Below are 19,010 nucleotides of genomic sequence, written 5' to 3'. Positions count from 1 at the left end.
TCTTGTTTATTTTTACAAAGAACATCACTAAGATATTTCCTGTCTGCCCTCTCTTGGTAATTTTCTTTTGTTTTTCTATTGAGATTTTTGTCTGGACTTTTTTGCTCTTCCCTAAAGCAAAAATACACATTGTTGTTGAATACTACACATTATGGTGGATTTTTTTTTTCTGCCTCATGGTAATGGCCAGTATTGATCGAAGACACAAGAGGAAGAGAAGAGGTTCTGCAGAATTTAATACTCGTGTACTGTGAGCTTATTTTGGTTTTTAACTGTATAACATCTAGTGTATTATAAGCTGCATTTCCATGCTTGACCTACCCAATTCTGTAACTTCACAAGGTCTGAAGACAGGAAAAACTGGCAGAAATAGATTTGTAGTATCAGAATAAAGGGCAGCCAAATAGATTTGTACTATTGCAAGAAAGGGCAAACCAGTGTCAAGATAGTATTGAAGTTAGATGGGATGTGAGCCAGCAGTGTGCCCAGATGGCCAAAAAGGCCCATAAAATCATGGCTTGGATCAGCAATAGTGTGGCCAGGACAGTGATTATCCCTGTGCACTCAGCACTGCTGAGGCCACACCTTGAATCCTGTGTTCAGTTTTGAGCCCTTCACTGCAAGAATGGCATTGAGGGGCTGGAGTTTGTCAAGACAAGGGCAATGGAGCTGGGGAAGGGTCTGGAGCACAATGAGGAGCCAGCTGAGGGAGCGGGGGGGGTGTTCAACCTGGGAAAAGGAGGCTCAAGAGAGACCATATCACTCTCTACAACTCCCTGAAAGGAGGTTGTAGCAAGGTAGGAGTTTTCCTGTCCCAAGGAAGAAACAGCTGGGCAAGAGGAAATGGCCTTAAGTTGTGCTAGTGGAGGTTTAGGTTGGATACCTAAATTCTTCATGGGAAGGTTGTCAACGACTGGAACAGCCTGCTGTGGGGAGTGGTTGAGTCACCATCCCTGGTGGTATTTAAAGGACATGTAGATGTAGGCACTTGGAGACATGGCTTAGTTAGTGCTCGACTCAGCAGTGTTGAGTTAATGGTTGGACTGGATGATCTTAAATATCTTTTCCAACCTAAATGATTCTGCGATTCTGTGGTGCCAGGAATTCTACTGCAATGTCCATGGTCTCTGCTTTTGAATATTTGTTTTCCCCAAGCAAAATTTAACCACTGTGGCTGCTGATTGTGAATGTCTGGTGGATCTGCAGCTCACTGTGGATTTTTGATGGGGAGGTGGAGGAAGATAATAGGGTGAAGCACTTAATGAGCATTAATGATAGACCTCTGTTTAAAGGAAGGTTGTGTGGGCTTGCAGCTTCCTCACTACTTTCCTTCCAGTGGTAAAATAACTGTTGTGATAAAAACGTGACTCAAGCCAGGAGTATGCTCTATAGATAGAACAAAGTGTTTTTCTGTCTTGAGCTGTGTGTTATATTTCTTTCCCTGGTATTGTTTTCACCGCTTTATGAAGGGAATGTGTCCATTCCCTGCTTATTTCTCCTCCGTAACCACAGTGATAAAGGAAATAACATTAAAACCATGTCCTTATCAGCTCTATTTATAGCATTTTACTTTGGAACAGGATATGAGTCGTGAAGTCGTGAAAAGAGTATTACAAATATAATAATGAATGTTGTAAATCTGTTGCCAAGACTAGGAATGATTTCTCTTTGGATATTTATAAGAACCTATTTTTTTCTTTCCCTTTTTACTGTTGCTGTTTCCTGCAGAAGATCCATATCTGTCAAATTTGCCTACAGATATTTAGATGCAGTAAAGGGCCGTCCATCTTACTGTCTTAAAGGAATGTGACATGGCAGCACAGCTTTATTTTGTACAGCAAATGCTAAAAAAACTGATGCTTGTAGAGAGTGTTTCTGAGGATCATTTTAAGACTGCTTTACATATTGATTACTCAAATTGCCATTTAATTTGCTGTATAGCAATACACAGTGCCTTAACTATTTCTCTGGCATTCTTATTGATTGCTGTAATTCTGTCTTACATTATATGCATATATGGTGTCACCATTAAATATTTATGTGCTCATGAAATGTTAATATGTCAGGTTAATGTGAGACTCAACAAGGTGCATTTGCCAGAAGCGAGCAGAAATACATCCCCATGCTTCCCTCTCCCTCCCCCTTGCCCTTTCAATTTGCCTCTCCATTGATTTTATTACCAGTGTTTCTCTGCTGTATCTAAATCTGTGTGGAAGCAACCCCCCGCTCCAGTATGCAGATTTTATGTTTTATTATGTGAGAGATAAAACTGGGTAATAAAAAGAATGAGGGAAGTGATCTTAGGGAGGTATTGAGACACACAGCTTTCCATTGTGCTGGTGCTACTCTATCTTTGCTTCTGCTTTTGGGTGTAGAACTGTAGCTCTGTCCTCCATGAGAGAGAGTGAAGCAGGATGACTCATCCAGAATATAAAGTCATATTCACATGTTTCTTGAACAGTGGCTGCAGCAACGTAAAACAAAAATAGCAGGGGTGTTTCTCTGATTTACTGTTACCCAGAGATGACATGGAGCAATTGCCTGGCATTTAAACCAAAACTTCTAGAAGGAAGAATCCTCTTGGCAGACTCTGGAACATGACACAGTACTATTGGAAAAGGCCAGTAAAAAATTGTGGTGATAAAGTATATGTCATATCCCTAATGACTTTGTAAGCTTCTGTGGGAAGTGTAAGCAACCCAAGGAAATATCAGCAGCACTGGAAAACAAACCCAAGAGATCACGTTTTTTCATAACACAGAGAGCAACCACCCTTTTACATCCCTGGGTGAAGGGTTGGGAGCAGCTAGAGGCTGCCCTTTGTACTGTAGGACTAAAATAGATGCTTTTTGAAAAGACCTTGGCATGCTGTGTGAAGCACATAACTTTCCTACTTGCTGTAGGGTTTTCACTCTTTTCCCACATGTAGCTGCTTCACAGGAAAGAAGGACTAGAAGCAAATCTCCATCTAGACCTAAACAGTCAAAACCAAGATCTGAGAAGGGAGGGAAAGTTTTTAGTGTCATCCAGTATTGAACTGCTTCTCCCCTCCACCTTTCCTCCTGGTTCTGGGTGGAATTCCAGCCTCGAAGCCCCTTGCAAACCTTTATTTGCAGTAAAAATAGAAAGATTTAAAACAAACAAGTAAAAAGCCACAAACAATACAGAAAGCCAAACAAAAAACATGATGGAGATGGGGGCCAACAAGACAGGAGGAATGCAAGGCAGAGAGCAGTGTCTAAACACCGGTTTGTGAGAAAAATTGTGAGATCATCTGGGATTCTCTGCTGCTTGGCAAAATATCTTACCTTTGAAATTCATTTTCTTCTTCTGTCCCTCATCCCTAGGCTATGCATCAGCTGCTTAGGATGAGGTTTTTCTTTTTGTAAAGTGGCAAAGTTTGTTCTACAAAGACAATTTTTACTTCAAATTTGTTTTGACAATTTCATTTTTTTTTTCCCCAGACCTTATTCTGCTCTTTCTTTTCAGGCTCACTGCTTCAGTGAAATCTATAGTATTTTTATAACTTTTCATTTCTTATTTAGTTGTAGTGCCAAGGAAAACTGTCTCCACTGTATCAGATATGGCAGAACTTAATGGGTATATAAATGTAGAAGGAGTTATTTTCTTTCATTTATTTTACAGTGTTGCTCAATAGAGAATGCAAAGACTCTCCTTCAGTCATTTTTGCACCATTCATGTGCTTGATACAAGAGTGATTGTTCTCTGAAATGTTTTGCACATAAGCAAAAAATTCTTCTCATAATAGAGAGAATGCAGACATTTTCTTCCTTTGTGTGTTGTTTGATTTTATCACTTGAGACTACTTTGAAGACTGAATACAATGATGAAGATTCCGTCTTGGTTTTATAGATCCTTCTAGGTGTGTTCATGCCTATCAATAATTTACCTAATTTCCTTTAACCAGCACATTTAAAATGAAACTATTTCTTTCTCTTTGGCTTCTACTTCAGTTTCTCCAAGTCAGGGTGGTGCAGAACAGCAACATTGCGTAGCAAAGGCAAAACTTCCCAGTTGGTTGTGGAGCAGCACTGTGTTTATATGTTGCTTACTGCCTCAGACATAGAATCATAGAATGGTTTGGAAAGGACCTCAGAAATGTAGTTCCAACCTCAGAGCAGGGAAATCTCCCACTTGACCAGGTTACACAAAGCCCCATCCAGCCTGGCCTTGAACACTTCTAGGGGTGGGGCATCCACAGCTTTTCTAAGCAACCCGTTCCAGTGCCTCACCACCCTCACAGTAACAAATTTCTTCCTAATATCTCATCTAAACCTACTGTCTTTCAGTTTGAAGCCATGACATAAATGGCATAGGTCATTTAGCTGTGGGGAAGACTAAGGTTTATTAAAATACATTTTCCTGAATTCCCCATACAGTTTCCTAGACTAAGTCTGATATGCCCTGTAAATGTTGGATGTGGAGAACAGTGTCGCAGCTCATGGGTTCTTCAAACTGATTGTTTTCCATTTTGATTCCACCTTCAGATTGTCCTGGAGAACAGCAGTCGAGAAGACAAGCATGAGTGCCCATTTGGCCGAAGCAGCATTGAGCTGACAAAGATGCTGTGTGAAATTCTCAAAGTAGGAGAGCTACGTAAGTTGATCTGTTTGCCCTCTAAGAACTGTGGAGTGAGTTCAGTGATACCTGAGTTTTTTCAATGCAAGGTTTTTCTTCAAAGAAGCACTTTTGGGTATAGATCCATGTAGAACACTGGCACTCAGAATGACTACATCTATTTTCTCTCTCCTACTGGTTTGTGGCATCACAGGGATGAGGGTGGAATAGGTGAAATGGGCACCTATTCTTTGGCTCTCTTCTAGGAGAAGCAGGAAAGTTGCATCATTTCTAGGGGAGTCAGTTAATTTCCCATCGGGTGATTTGGTATAGGAAACTTCGTGGTTGTTACATTCCACAACCTTGTCCATAGGTTGGTTTTATATAAGTATCATGGTCATTCTTTGTTGGATTGCTAATCTAAACTGACACATCCCATTTTCTCTTAGATACCTGAAACTCTATCTAAATATCAGATGATAGACATAAAATTTACTCTGATATTAATTACTGTGATATTAAATACTGTGTTTTAATACAGAGTAAACAAGTTGTCTTTGGCTTCAATTACAGTCCCTTGACAAATTGTTAGATACTATCAAACAGAAGAGCACATCTGTATCTTCATTACTATAGCGTGTTGGTATTTATTGATACATATAAATTTCAGTTACCCATCAATAATATTTTGGATCCAGCTGCAGTCTGTTTTGGCAAGCTCTACCAACAAGTTTCATTTTCTCCTTGCAGAAGCAGGGGGCAAAACTGAGATGCTTTGCCTCCCTCAGAGACATCTTCCTTTTGAATTTTTTTCCCTAATAAAGATCTTTTTCTTTTATCTTTACACCCATGTCCATGAAATGTAATGAGAGAAGAGCAATGTAAAAGGCAGCAAGAGAGCCCATAGGTATCGTTGTTCCTACTAGCCCTGATGCCAACAGGCATCAAAAGTTGTTTTAAAAGTATAATTTGGCTGATACACTTGAAGTTTTTAAATGTAATGTCTTGAGAGAATTTATTGACCAAAAAAAACCCACAACTGCCTCTGTGCAATGGGCCAGGATAAAACCTGTGCATTTCTTGTAGCTTCCAAATTGATATTTGTGTTTGACAGACCCAGACAAATGAGACAATATTGGCTTTTGAATACCATCCTAAGTAAACCAGAGTTATTAAGGACCACATTCACTATGTCTATAAATAAAGAGTTTAGCAACTATTTTAGCTGTTTGGCAATGATAGTGTGTTGTATAAGGTTCAGACTGTAGCAGACACGACTCTTTAAAATAACCTTACTGCTGCAGTTGAGGTGTCTAATGCCGAATCACGCATGACAGATCTGCCTGATTTTTTTCTGCTGGTAAATGTAGGAGGGACATATGATCTCAATAAAGCTGTAAGCCTACTTGAAATAAGTGCTAAAGATCAATTTTATTTTTACAAAATCCCAGAAGAATATCTAAAATCCAAAGAATAGTTTTGTACATTGTGTTTTAATGCATGTCCCATCACTTCATGGGACTTTCACTGGAATTTGTTGCTAAAAAAGATGATTGATCTTGAAGTTAGCCAGGTGTATCAGATTTCGTCCTTGCTGTGCGAGAAGTCATTCAATAAACTTATTTTTTTGCCATAGACAGGTTTGGCATCTGTATATGCAGGGGGCTGTATGTTGAGGATTTGCTTTGTATGGTACTGTTTGTCCTGATTGCTTCTAACTTCTGCAGATAAATCCTTTCGTGTTTTAATTTCTTCCTTATCTTTTTTTTTTTTTTTTTAAGTGGGGACTGTGAATAAGCTAAGAGGAATTGGGTAGGAGCTCAGTTACCATATCTAGAAAATACCTTTGTTTTAAAAACAAAAGGAATTTTGATATTTTAAAATCTGGTATTTTGTTTTGATTGTGGGTTTGTTGTTTGGTTTTTGTTGTTTTTGACATGGGGTGTTTGTGGGTTTTGGGTTGTTTTTTGGTTTTTTGTGGTTTTGTTTGTTTGGTTTTGGGTTTGTTTGATTTTTGGTTTTTTTTTTTTTTTTTTTTTTTTTTGTTAGAGTAGTTCTGTGGTTTGAAAGTGTGGGGTTAAAAAGAAAACGAAAAGGTTCCCTGAGGATAGCTCTGGCTAAGGGATTTTACCTGCTAATGTTCTGAAGGCTCTTGTTTCAGTGTTGCTGAGGCTGCAAGTCTCTGGATGCTTGGTGTGCTGAAGTGCAGCAGGCTCCCGTGGCGGTCATTTATAGGTGTGGGATGCTGTAAATGTTATGGTGCTAAGGAGAAGCATACTGGTGCTTCTGTTGATAGAAACCAGATGTAGCATGACTGACTTCTGTAAAGTTGTGCTGATCTACACCCACAGAACATCTGTCTCTGGATGCAGCAGTAGGTCTGTGTCGTGGCCTTATATTCACAGAGGACACAGTTAAGGTTACTTCTAACTCATCTTGACAATTCACCTGTTCACCAGTGTGCTTCCTTAATGGTTTTGTTTATGTGGAACTCTAATTGTCATTTGAAAAGGCTGTAATAAAATACACCTTTAAAATAATATGCAGAAAATTAATTTCCTGAAAATGGCTGTCACGGCTGCACATCTAAATGACCTGTGATCAGCAGTGTATTTTGATAAGAAATGCAAACTAGAACTGACAGCTCAGGAGAATGTATGTTAAGGTTTATGCTTCACTTGATATTAAATACTGTATTGCTGAATAGGATTGGACATCTTAAAAACCAGTAGTTATAGTTCAGGGCAAAGATGTCCCCATGAGTTTGTATGTGGTAGGTTTCAAAATGTGTATTTAAGGTGGCCCATGTTTCTCAAAACTCACTATTATTGCATTGCAACACAGAACTTTCTTTCCTAACAGTTTCTGAATTGTATAATTTAAAAGCCACAAAAAATGACCTTTTGCTCGTGAAATATTCAGCAGTAGAAACTTTATTTTAAAGTGCAGAGTAGATAAAAGCTGCTAGATTGTCCATTATTTACGAAGAGCACTTTAATGCTGATTATATTCCCCTTGCTCCACTGTATAAAATACCTTTGGGCAGCAAGAAGACATTTTGCTCTTTCTTTTTGGTCCTCTCAAGGACACATTCATCCCAGAAAGAACTCACAAGACAATGTTAAAGGCATGCTATTCTACTTTTGTATATCCATAAATCCAGGTTCTGGACTCCTTAATTCTTTGACTTTGATTCCCAAATGTCCATGACTCGAAAATTCATCTCTTTTTCAGCAAGGCATTTAAGTGTATGTTTAGATCCTGTGTAAATACAGAAAGCTCAAGAGCAAGCTGTGAGTTGAGCATATGGTAACTGCTTTACAGAGGTGGACTTGCAGAGTAGAGGAGGTAAAACTTAAGAGGAAGGTTGGTGTAGTGTTTTGGTAACATGGAAGCTAGAATGCAACATATCCATAAGCCTCTTCACTGAAACTTCTGATTCAGGAAAGAGTGGGATATTTAACCATAAATCTTTTAATCTTGTGCTACTGTTGCTGTTAAAAAGGCATTGAACAGAATGTCTTCAATGAGTGCTTGCCCAGGCACTCATCTTAGGAAACACTGTAGTAATCCTGATTTCTGCAGTAATAGCTTCCTTTGTATATCTTGTTGAACAAGAGGATTTTTTTTTTGTCCTCTGTATCTTGGTGATGACATCAGACAGGAACACTGTGACCCAGTGGTCAATCTTCCTCTTCCTGTACAGTTAGGTACTTAGACACTCCTTATTCCTTGTACACTGACAGGTTTACAAAGAGGAGAAAAGGGGAGGCCATTCATAGCTCCTCCTAAGTAGCTACAAAAGCTGAGGTAACCTCCACCTTCCCTCTTATTCAAATTTTAGTACATGTCATATATGCTAAGAAGAGAAGGAATGCCCATGAACAGACTTCTAGCTTTGCAGGGAGAGAGTAACATTGCAGATAAATGTAAAAATTAAAAATTATATCCAGAAAACCTTTGGCATTCCAGAACTGGAGTTAGTATATTTAATGGGAGATAAGGAGTTCATTAAACCTAGCATTTGTCATGAGTGAGAAGCTCACCATTTTGCTTCAGTAACCCAAATGCTCTCTGATCTGAGCCTACAGTGTCCAGCTCTCTGCACCTCTGCTCTGCACATGACACTGTTTCTACATCCCCTGAAACTCTCATTCCTGGTGGGAAATGGTAGTGGACCATGTTACCTGATTTATGCAGAACTAGCAAAACTTCTTGGACTTGTTACCTTCTTTCCATAAATTAATACTGTGTGCACTCAGGAAAGACAGTGCTACCAACAGAGCAGTAGTCTAAAGATGTTCATAACATTATGATGTTTATTAACATGTGTCATCATAACATTATGATGATTATATATGTCCATATATGGCTGAAGTTTTTCTCTAGTTAAGGCATGTCAGATTTCATGTATTTTTCAGTGCATTTTTGAGCAGGACAAAGATGTTCAACTGCCAGTGTTCCTATTTGATTGTTTTGATGGGGGTTGCTTTTTGGGACTTTTGCAAAAATCTGCACTCAAGTTTTAGGACAGACCACAAGAGTCTATGCCACATGTCAGATATCTATGTATGAATTGTCCTAAAGCTTTGATCAGATAAATATCTTCCCTGGGGCTTTTGGTTTTGGGTTTGAGATTTTTTGCTTTTCTGGCATGGGGAATTTAATTATCAAGGGATTTGTTAGAATGAAATTAACTTACAATATTTTTTTTCCTCAATAGTGATCTAAATGCATGCAAGTGTTTTCATGTGCATGTTTTTCCCTAGATTTCTTACTGCAGTTATTGCCCAGGTTCCAAAATCAAAATGCTCTAGAAATTCTTACATTGGTGTCCCTTCCTCAGCTAGAATGTCCTGGGCATTAGAAAGGATACAGTGATATTCATGGTTGTGCCCACTGAGATGAAGGTAATCAAATCTCATGCTTCGAGGAATAGGCTGATTGCTGCAAGGGTCAGGAAGCACTTTTTCTCTTTGCGCAATTTTTCCTCTGCATTGCACAACCCATAGTGTGCAGTGTAGTTTGTTTCTATTGGCCTGTCCCTGGAAGCACATTGGCCATTTCAGGAGCAGCATTCCAGACCTGAGGGCTCATGTGGTTTGATTTTCCTTTTGCTACAGCAAATGCAATATTTTTATGACTGAATGTCATATTTGAAATTATTTTCCCCTTGCTTGAAAGCTAATTGCCTTTTTACGGTCTTCTTCCATCTCCTTAAGTTTAAATAGAATAAAGCCCTAAAAATAGTAAATAAAAGAGGAGATTTTCTTTTACTGGCATTGTTCTTGCATTTCTTCTTCTAATTTCATTTTCTGGAGAATGAACAATTTTATGAGTCAAGAAATGTTTGTTAGGAAGTTGAAAAACTTTTCTGGTCAAAGAGTTATTGAGTGAAAGGTAGCAATTTTCTATTTCATCATGAGCTTTCATTATGAATACAATAAAAGAATTAAAAAATATTCCAACCTCCTTTGTTGTAGCTTTTTGCTGCATTCATTCTTACCTATCCACCTTTTTGTCATTTTGCCCAAACCATCACCTCAACAGATATAACTCCTGTTCATAGCAAAAATTAAACAGATTGTGTCTGAAGGCTAGAAAATAAGCCACATTGGAAAACTGGTTTGTAGCAGGGAAGGGGGTGGGGGGAATATTTCCTTTGGAAGTGTTGCTTTCAAATTAGCCATTCCTGACTTTATGGATATTAAATATGCTTGTCCTTCTTGATGCAAAACTAATAACTTGCTGAGTAGTCTAAACTCTACTTTTCTTTTGTATGAAAGCATAATCTTATTTTATTGAACAGTCCTCTCTGTTTGCTAGCACGATCCTACAGGAGAGACAAAATGAAGCTTTCTTTTTCTAGGGAGGTAATAATTTCTACGCAATTAACCTCTTCTTACTCTAAAAAGACTCAGTCTCTTCATGGTTATAGCAAAGTGTGAAGTCTTAGAAAATTTCTACTGTAATCTGTGAGAATATGAGCAACAGAGCTGCAGACACCTTCTAAGCAAGATGTTTGACTTTTACCACTGAGTGACAGTGAGACAGATTTAGGAATGTTATTTTCTACGCATGGTACTGATGGCTTCAAAGCTGGTACAGTGTTGACTGCTGGGTCAGTTAGCTGGAAATGCTGGCATGCCCACTGTCCTCTAGTGTTTTTTCCTACTGCCTGCCCTATATCTGGTCTTTGATTTCTTGGAGCAGGGATCATAACTTGTTTTGTAGGTTTGAAGTGCTTCATCTTATTGAGGTTTTGGTGCAAGATTCTTTAGCTTCTTTTAAATTGCATTTTCTCAGTTTTTAATATTGTTATTAATACCAAAGAGCATGGTGCAGGGAGAGCAACTCAAAAACCACTCAGGGGCAAGAAAGAGGTGTGGGTGCTTTTTGCCTTTTTTTTTTTTTTTTTTTTTTAAGAACCTGATTAATGTATCCAAAAGACAACGAAGCTATTTTGATTAAGACTGAAAAACTCTTTCATCTGGTATTGAAATGGGTAGCAGGAATCAAGACCTGAAAGTTAAAAACTAATAAATTCAACCTGGAGTAAAGTCCAGGCATTAGCTGTAAGGGTGCTGAACTAGGGAGCTAGTGGAACAGAAAGCTGAAGAATGATGAAAGGAGCAAAAGGAAGTTGATTTCCTGCAGTTACTGGAAGTTGTAGCTTGGGCAAATTCGATAGCATGATAGAATAACAGCTGTAATTTGTTTCAATGTGATTATTGGAACCCAATTGCAGGATTTTTGACTTTTTAAAAATAGTCTATAGTGCATAAAGTAGCAGCTTAAAAGTCTGGGCAGATGTGACAATAAACAAGAAATCTTAAAGTAATTTGGATTATTGCCACAGGAATAAGTTTCCATAGGTTAAAATATTTGTATTTTTTTCCATAGGAAAAAATATAAAAATAAAATCTCAAAAATATTTCCCATTTCAAAAACTCTGCATCTCTTCTGGGCCTGTAGAGCTTTGTTAGCTGTTTGTTTGCTGTGCTCCACAGCACTTTCCAGTTTCCCAAGAACATGAAAATACAGCAAATTTCTTTCTTGCAATGCCAAACCTTGGCTGACCAGGAAGTGGTTGAGTCACCATTTCTGGAGGTATTTAAAAGATGGGTAGGTGTGGCACTCTGGGACATGGTTTAATTATGGACTTGGCAATGTTAGATTTACAGTTGGACTTGATTACCTGAGAGGTGTTTGTGGCCTAAATGATTCTGTGATTCTAATCGTGTTTTGAGAAGGAAGAGTTAGACAAAACCTTGTAATAAAATTCAGGGGTTTGAAGTTCACTTGAAATGCAGAGGAAAGGAGCTTCAGAGAGCCGAGAGGTTTACTGTTTTTCTGGAGCAATTTCTACACATTTTAAGAGCTATTCATTGTTCACAGATGTTTTAATTCTGAGCAGGTTGAAGTTAAGAGAAAAATAATCTTTGAATCCATTTTTTTACCTCCTAATTTCTTTTTATGGTAATATTTTGGAAATATAGATTTACTAAAAGTAGCCATAATCTCTTGTGTTTTGCAGCAAGCTATGCTTCAAATCTGAAGTTAGCCCTTATGGTTTCACAGCCCTGCTGTGCATAAGACTGGAAATTTTGCAGCTGCTCCTTTTTGAAGAGTAAGGTTGCTTAATTAATTTTTACACAGAATTGAGCAATGTATAAAACCCCATTTTTAAAAAATGGTATATTTTAGTGAATATTTATTTTGTTTTTTATATTCCAAAAATGTTTATGTTGGCAAAGGTAAAGGGTTTTCAGGGTGAAGGATAAGATGTGTTGCAGGTGAAGAGGTGCACCTTTTCCAAAGAAAGGTGGAATGATTTTGGGGTGCTGAGAACAGCTGCATTAGCAGTATCTCTGATGAAAGGAGCATTAACTACTGATTCTTTTAGTTCCCAAGACAAAGCTGGACTTGGAAAGGCCATTAAATGTGTGGTATTCTGGGATATGCATAGGGCCTTGCAAAGAATGCTCCCTACACTCAGCAGCTGAGTATCCTTTAACAATCCTTTACTGGAGTGGCTTTGAGGTGGCCAGTGTACCATTGTCTCTGGTTATATCCCTGCACATGAAGTTTCATGGATGTTTGCAAGGCACTGGAGGCACTTTTGTGTTGCACTTGACTGTACAGTCAGGTCCTCACTCAGAAAGCTTTACTCTCTTAGACTTTTAAACTTTGTTTATCCTAAGAAAAATAGATACCTTTTCAAACTCTGAATCTGCAAGGGGAGCTTCGGAGCTCTGCAAGTATTTCAGATTCAGACTGCCAGGCATCTGAGAGAGAAGCCTGGACAGAATGCCCTGGTGCAGCACTCACTGGGGTAAGGCAGGCACTGAGTACAGCTTAGACACATTTGTCTGAAGCTATTCTCTGGTGAACACATGCTGCTTCTGGAGCCAGGCGTTGTGCACTTTTAAAAAATGGCTTATGTTTATTTAGGATGACAAAAAAACCTTGGTTCTGTTGCTTGGTGGACAGCGGAAAGCAAGTGTTCTCAGGGGGAAAAAAAACAACCAAACGCTAAACCAGAGACTAGTTAGGTTTTGTCATATAATTGTGCTTATGTTTTGACACCACACACTACTGTGGAATGCTATTTTAAACTTATGGAACATATACCCACTTGAAACTGGAGGTAGAATTGTTTTCATGGAAAGGTTACACTTAGCCATCAATCATTCCTAATCTCTTAAAAAGGGCATGTGCCTGGGTTTTTTTCTTTGCAAGAGTGTTTTCTCAGAAGTAATCAAAACAATGAAAACAAAGTGATTAGAACCTGAAATCTTAATATATTTTCTGTAAATTATTTACCATACACTATAAATATTTAATTCTGTCAAACTGCCCTTAATGTATTTTGTTGCAAATATCTTACAGTCTTCTTTGCAAGTAAAAATAACAGTAATGGTGAGTAACCTGAATGACTGGAGCTATGCTGTGAAGGTGACACAGGTTTTTAACATTGGATTACTGATGATATGTACATGTTGAAATACCATCTGCCACCTTCATTTCTGTTGAAATGCTTCCTAATGAAAAGCTTAAGAAAATTAGATTCTTACCATTAAACTTTACTTGCCCTTCTTGAAGAAGCACAGATTGGCTGGAAGTGGGGCAGGAGAGAGCTACAGACCCTCAGGCCTCTCACAGGCCTTAGAGGTGTTCACATTCACCAACAGCTTTAAATAGTGCTGGCTAAGTCAAATGAAAACAGGAGTCTGTGGGGTTGTATTTTGTTCTGTTTCATGAGGGGAGGTTTAAAAAGAGAGTTCATCCACTCTTGAAACTGCCCTTTCAGCTCTGCTTCTTCACTCCACAAGTTCTATTCCATATTCCTTGATTGGCAGAAACTTTGTATAAATGTTTAAATGTCATGAATGAATTTTCATGGCGTTTTCCTTTATATGTGGGAAGGAATTGGATTTCTTGTTTCATAACATTTCTGGTCTCTCTGTGTTGAAGGTATATCGTGGATATCTTTTGTAAAATGAAAAATAGCTTCAATGTAATTTTTAAATATAAACCTGAAAAAAGTGGGGAGGGAAGAGTGCTTTTGATTTTGGGAGAGGAATTCCACATAGCCAAAAAAATGGCTAATAGCATTATAACAAATGTAATTGTGATGTAGTGTGGAGTAGAGACAGGAGGTGAAGCCATGACCTGCTGGAAAACTTTGGATAAGGATCCCATCACTCCTGTAGGGCACTGGAAATGCAAGGAATGGCACAACTGGCACGTTTTCAGCTAATGTAGCTGCACTTTCTATTTTGTTATTTCCTAAGAGTTTTGAAAAACAATGGTCCTAGTTCTTCTCGAGGACTTACAATTCCTCTCATATTTCCTTTCCTTAGTGTGTCAGGAGGTCCATATAAGCTCTCAGGAAACCTCTCAGAAACAGCAGTGTCCTGTAATTTCAGCAGCTTTTGGACAACTTGGAGCTGCATTCTTTGTACACATTAGTTGTGTGCCTATATGTGCTGATAAGTCATTAGAGGAATATAATTTCATGCTTACTCCAGGATCTTATTACAGTGTGTGCTTTGTTAATAGGGAGATACTAGTGCAAACACCCATTCGGATGCTTGGTCTTTGTCTTTGAAGCCAGATTGTCAAACTAATCTAGGCTCCTGTGGTTTTGTATTTCTTCTCTTGGGGATGTTGTACCAAAACTGAGCTCTCTTCGAAGAATTATTAAATATGTAAATGCTTTCTGACAGAAGAGCTGTTAGCTGCTACTGAAAACCTTTTAATGTACTGTGTATGTCCTGGTGGCACAGAGTGCTGAGACTCTTCTGGATCTTTCCAAGTATTTTATAAAGGAAAAAATTGTGGCTCCAGTTTGATATATCCTATTTTCCCCTTATGCTTTATTTGCTACTGAAGTTTGTACACACAGTTTATTCATTCTCTTGCAGTTTCAAATGCTGTGCATTAACAGACCAAAGGCCTCCAGCACTTCTAGGTTCCCACTCTTCAGTACGAAGCACTCTTATTTTTCCTGAGCGTTTGTGTTTTATATGTGCACAGCTTGCTAATAATTCCCCAAACTGGCTGGTGGCTCTATTTTCTCCCCTAATTACCACTACAGAGCATCAGTTTAATTATTCTATCAAGCCTTTAAGAAAGGACTTAAAACATCCATCAGCTCTATCCAGATTTGTTGTCTCTTCACATCAAAGACCCTCTTGCTGACAGACACTTAAAAACCACAGCATAATGATGTTAGCTACAGGCATGTATGAAGTGGCTGATAAGGAGCTAAGGAAAAGTGTGGGACTCTTTGTTCATCTGAAGTAGGTTATCAAGACAGAAAATCATTGCTTGTTTGTGTACACTTGAGTGGGAAAGAGGTTGTTGGTGTAAAGCTAACTCTCTCAAGCTTTTTGCAAATAAATTTTCTTCTGGTGGATACTAAGTCCTGTTTGATTGTGCTTTGACTGGCTGTGCTTTATTTTTTATGTTTGTAGCTTTTTAGCACAAATATTTGCATAGTAAAAATCTGAGGAAAAATCTCTGATAGTTAATTCCTCGGGCCTTTCCAAGCTCTGAATGATGATGAAGCACCAAACTTACCAAAACAGTAAGTACAGTAAATGGCTTTATAACCCCAAGTTTCACCTCTGTTCATCCTGATATTGATAATATATTTTCTCCATCATGACTTTTTGGCATCTGGCATGGAATACAATATGTTCATCCCAATCAGTAACAGGACATTGTTTAGCTGGACAAAATGGGACTGAGCACTATAGAATTCCTGTTCATCCCAGGGTGCAGCAGAGCTTGTAGAACTGAAATTCTCATTTTCCAGGTCGGCTGCACAGTATCTCAGTGAATAGCTCAGCTGTTAATCATTTGAGGTTTTTCGAGTGCTAGCAAGCATAACCTGAGAGATTAAAGAAAGTTGAGGAGATGTACCTAAGCAGGAAAAGCTACCTGATGTCTTAAATAGGCAAAAAACTGATTGAACCATAACACAGGAATGTCATTGCTAGCTTTGCATAAGGCAGATGCTGTTATCAAAGCAAATGGAAACTTTTTTTAGAGGAGTCATCAGAGCTAGTGCTAATGAAAACATATTATGAAGAAGTGAATGGTTTTCCACAGAAAACACTTTTGAGTATGTCTGTCTAGGTCCCATATTTATTAGTTAATCAGGGTGCAATTACTTTTAAATTAGGCTTTGATTTTTATGCTTTGCAATACAAAAATAAGATTCTTAGCTTGAAAAAAATATTCAGCCAACAAACAAGAAATGTCTCCTTTTGGATTCTTAAGAAATCTTTGGTGAAACCTAATAGGTAAAAATGAAAAAGGTCAATTCTTTCCCTTTTTTTTTTTTTTTTTTTTTTTTTTTTTTTGTAAACATTAAGCCTTGTGATTTCAGAGGTAACAGTTTTGCAGGTATCAAAAACACTCTGTGGAGCCACGGTGCAAGCTGATCACTTCCATGAAAAACAATGAATCATCTATTATAAAAATGTTTCAGATTGTAAGGACAGTGCAGGCCCCTCTTTTTTACTTTTATTGCCAACTTTTCTTATATCACTTTTTCCCAGATATGTTATGTGAGGGACTTGTGGTAAGACTAGAGCAATTCCTACCAACAGCAAGGTGCTGTTGGAACCCATGGCCCTGATAGCAGCTAAGGGCTTAGATGTTGGTAGTCATTGCCTAAATTACTGTCCCAGAGTCCAATGTATTTCCAGTTGGGAAAGTTTGCTGCATTTTCATACAGCAATTCAGTATCAGGCTTGTTATAAGGATGTCATCTAGAAAGTCCAGAGGACCACTGGTCTGCAAGAGTATTTTCATCATGTGCTACATTTAAAGATGTTAAAAGTCTTGAGGATTATTTGTGAAGTATTCCTGAGCTTTATAGGCAGGTGCTTGGAAACCTGTCCTGGAATTCTCTTCCTTCAGCTTCCAACAGTGGAGCCATCATCTACCCCTTTCTTTTCCTACCTCTTCTAAATAGTGACAGGCAGCTGGAATATTTTCTAATAATTGTTTCCTTGTGTTTCAAAATTATACTTTTTTTGTTTCATCAATACCTAGGACAGCTACAGGATTTTCAATGCAGGTGGTCTAGAGCTCAGTCTCTTGTGTCCTCTTGTGTTCTCTTTGTTTGTGCAGTGGTGAGGTTCCATTTGATTCACCCCCACCCCCATTGTTAACTAGCATATCTTCATGTTTTAGGAACATTTGGGTTTTCAATCTTTTTTTAAAATATTTGCATATTAATAAGTCATTGAAAAACATTATGTAAATTTGATATCATGATGAATTTATTATCTAATGAAATGGCCTTTCAGGGTAACTGTAGAAAGCTACTACCAACTAGGGAGATTAAATTTTCTTATAGTTAACTTTTCTATTTTCCATATAGGATTTTCAGAAATGCCACTGAAATGGTGGAGAGGAGGCATAGCTTCTTGGGCTTTTGGAGGAGTTGCTTTGGTTGGGTTGTTTGTTTTATTTGGTGGTTTGTTTGGTTGGTTTTCTTGTTTTGGTGGTAGGATTTCTTTGTTTGGTTTTCTTGTTTTGGTGGTTTTGGTTTTTGGTGGGAGGGGTTTCTGTTGGTTTGGTATTTCTGCTGGATTAGCTCTCTGGTTTGGAATTGTGAGGTTAGAAATAAAATAAAAAAATTCCCTGAGGATAGCTCTGGCTAAGGAATTTTACCTGTTAATGTTCTGAAGCCACTTCCTTTGGTGTTATTGAAGCTGCAAGTCACTGGCATGCTATACGTGCTGGCTTGCAGCAGGCTCCTGTGGTGGTCATTCATAGATAGGCACGTGGAGTAGCACAGAGAATAGTTGACACCTTAATGGTCTGTATTGTTTGCTCAAGTGAGAACATAAAGCTGTTCCTATCTCTGCATCCACAAAAATTTTCTGTTATGTAGAAAGCGTACTCTTTACCAGGCAATTGAGAGCAAGAAGAGGTGATGTCTTTCCATTTTTAAATTAGGAATGGACATCCCAAGACTGATTTAAAAATCTTAAGATCTCTCTTATTTGACCCTTTATGAGGGTCAAAATCTGACATTGTCTGCATTTATCAAAGTGAGCTGAGGAAAAAAGCTCTAAAAGTGCAATTTTTCTGGTTGCCATACCTGGAGTTTCAAGATGATGCTAAATATGGTACAACATTAGAAAAATTCCATTGTTGGAACTTCTGCATTAGGTAGGTGGAGCCTTGGGTAATTATGGATGTGTTAAACTGGAATTTTCAGGGATCTTCATGACAGTTGGAATTTAAAATCTCATGGATTTTATATCCTTTGAACTTTCCAGTTAACTGTGGTAGCAGCAGCATCTTGCACTACTTAGTTTTGAAAAAGATAAGTTGACCCTCAGAGAGAAAAAATTGCACTGGAAGAGCTATTTCTGTCCCTGCTCACTGACAATGAACAAATAACAGCATTTCCATCATCAACAGTTCCTTTCCTTCTCTTTTCCACCCTCAGATTCCAGGGGTGGGTGGTGACAGCTTGAAGTGATTAGATATATTTTCAGATATCTATTCATTTAGAATTATATTAAAAAAATGTTTTTCCCTGCCACTACTAAATTATGACTTTTTTAAGTGTTTCTGTAGATGCTAAAACTGCCAGTTATTTATTTCTAGTATTCACTGCAGTTTAAAACTTCTTCTGCAGTGTGTGTGTGTGTTCTTTTTGTTTTCTCATTAAATGAACTTCTGCGAGGTCCAGATTACTGTACAAGTATTAATGGAAAACAAATCTTCCCATGCATGGACAGCCACAGCACAAGTGGTGGGTTTTATTGGAGATTGGATTTCACTTAGTACAGCAGGGGACAGTTTTCACAAAGAGCCTTGCCAGAGCATTGGCAGGGAGGCAGCTGTAGAGGCTGGAGCGAGGATCAGATGTCACCCCTCATAGCACACACATA

The 19,010-nt window shown here is 38.2% G+C and overlaps 1 protein-coding gene across 2 annotated transcripts in view; it reads left to right on the top strand.

Moving 5' to 3' along the window:
• The window catches only part of ELMO1 (engulfment and cell motility 1), a 303,889-nt gene that overhangs the window by 151,318 nt on the left and 133,561 nt on the right, over positions 1–19,010 (top strand). For both annotated transcript variants that reach the window (XM_058803529.1, XM_058803519.1), the window contains exon 16: positions 4,509–4,617. In XM_058803529.1, coding sequence (XP_058659512.1) covers positions 4,509–4,617 — 109 coding nt within the window. The remainder of the gene's footprint in view (positions 1–4,508; positions 4,618–19,010) is intronic.

The sequence above is a fragment of the Ammospiza caudacuta genome, chromosome 1 (assembly GCF_027887145.1).
Source record: "Ammospiza caudacuta isolate bAmmCau1 chromosome 1, bAmmCau1.pri, whole genome shotgun sequence".
Taxonomy (NCBI): domain Eukaryota; kingdom Metazoa; phylum Chordata; class Aves; order Passeriformes; family Passerellidae; genus Ammospiza; species Ammospiza caudacuta.
This window is presented reverse-complemented; position numbering and strand designations above follow the sequence as displayed.